This window comes from Elephas maximus, chromosome 7 (assembly GCF_024166365.1).
Source record: "Elephas maximus indicus isolate mEleMax1 chromosome 7, mEleMax1 primary haplotype, whole genome shotgun sequence".
In the NCBI taxonomy this organism is placed as follows: Eukaryota; Metazoa; Chordata; class Mammalia; order Proboscidea; family Elephantidae; genus Elephas; species Elephas maximus.
The window spans coordinates 115,762,181-115,763,954 of NC_064825.1; the positions used below are offsets into that span (position 1 = coordinate 115,762,181).

Consider the following 1,774-nt stretch of genomic DNA (forward strand, 5'->3'; position numbering starts at 1 on the left):
AGCTTGGATGTGCTTCAGAATCCTCCTCAACATTTCACTCTAGGTAGCCACTCCTAACAAGTCAAAGCTGGCACCCACTTTAAAAACTATTTGTCATCCCTACCGCATATGAATGTTTCCATTCCCACATATTGAAACTCTGACTGTTTTAAAGGGTTTAACCTCAGCTCTGACCACATATGAATGTTTCCATTCCCACATATTGAAACTCTGACTGTTTTAAAGGGTTTAACCTCAGCTCTGGATCATAGCTCAAGAAATTTCTTTTTTTGTATTTTTAACAACAAAGGACTTAAAATAATTTTGCTTATGGATTCACCAATACTTTGATGACTATGCTAATATCATAAACTCATTTGAGACAAACATCTTTCTCATAATTTCAGATTCTACGTGGTCACTGTGGTAGCTTCCACCTTTTCCTCTGAAATATGCAAAACCAAAGCTTTGTAACTGAGTTCGTCCTCTTGGGTCTTTCATGGAATCCAAGTGCTCAAAAAATAGAATTTGTTGTATTTTTGTTTTGTTACATTGCAACTGTTGGGGCCAATTTGCTAGTTGTGGTGACCATTGTCAGCAGCCCGAAACTCCTGGGATCCCCCATGTACTTCTTTCTGGCCTTCCTGTCCTTCCTGGATGCCTGCTATTCCTCTGCATTTGCACCAAAGATGATTGTGGACTCCCTCTATGAGAAGAAAACCATCTCCTTCAAGGGCTGTATGACCCAGCTCTTTGCTGAGCACTTCTTTGCTGGAGTGGAGGTGATTATCCTCACTGCCATGGCCTGTGACCGCTATGTGGCCATTTGCAAGCCATTGCACTACCCCTCTATCATGAACTGGAGGCTCTGTGGTATCCTGATGGGGGTAGCCTGGACAGGCGGCTTCTTACGTTCTATGATACAAATTGTCTTTATTTTCCAGCTGCCCTTCTGTGGCCCCAATGTTATCGATCACTTCCTATGTGATTTGAACCCATTATTGAAGCTTGCCTGCACTGACACTCACATCCTTAGCCTTTTGGTTGTTGGCAGTAGTGGGTTTATCTGCATCATAATCTTCTCCTTGTTGCTCATCTCCTATTGTGTCATCTTGCTCTCGCTAAGAACTCATAGCTCTGAAGGATGGCGGAAAGCTCTCTCCACCTGTGGATCTCACATTGCTGTCGTGGTTTTATTCTTTGTCCCATGCATAATTGTGTATGCCCGACCTCCATCTGCTTTCTCCTTCGATAAGATGGTGGCCATAGTTTACACATTCGTAACTCCCTTGCTCAATCCTTTGATTTATACTTTCAGGAATAAGGAAGTGAAAAATGCCATGAGGAAATTGTGGACCAGATTGGTGGTGGTTTCTGATGAAAAATAAAACATTAAACTTAAAAAAATTAAATTTCAATAGGAAAGAAATCAAAATGGGCTTGACCAAATACTTTATAGGGGCTGGAACCTTTATTGCTGAATGTAATGTAATGCAACAGAAAAATACTAATGGGTAGGTCAGGAAATGCTATTTCCACCCTCAGGTCACTCATATCTTGGAGTTGGCAGCTCAGTATCGTCTTAGGGAATCTGAGGAGAGTTGAATTTTATGTTTGTTTAGAATATAATACTGAAAAGAATTCACTAAAAGACAGGTATCAGATTATTAAGCTTCTTGCCATTCAAACCATACTTTGAAAAACCTTTATGGAAAGAAGGAAAAAAAATATCTTAGATATCAGGAATAGGAACTCTCTGAAGCTATTTTAACTGAAAAAAAAAGTTTACTTTTAG

General features: G+C 40.0%; 1 protein-coding gene across 1 annotated transcript; it reads left to right on the forward strand.

The window, feature by feature from the left end:
• The first annotated feature begins 431 nt into the window (after positions 1 to 431).
• On the forward strand, positions 432 to 1,367 carry LOC126080776 (olfactory receptor 4C15-like). The gene has a single exon (XM_049891949.1). The coding sequence runs from the start codon at positions 432 to 434 to the stop codon at positions 1,365 to 1,367; it is 936 nt and encodes a 311-aa protein (XP_049747906.1).
• Positions 1,368 to 1,774: the final 407 nt, after the last annotated feature.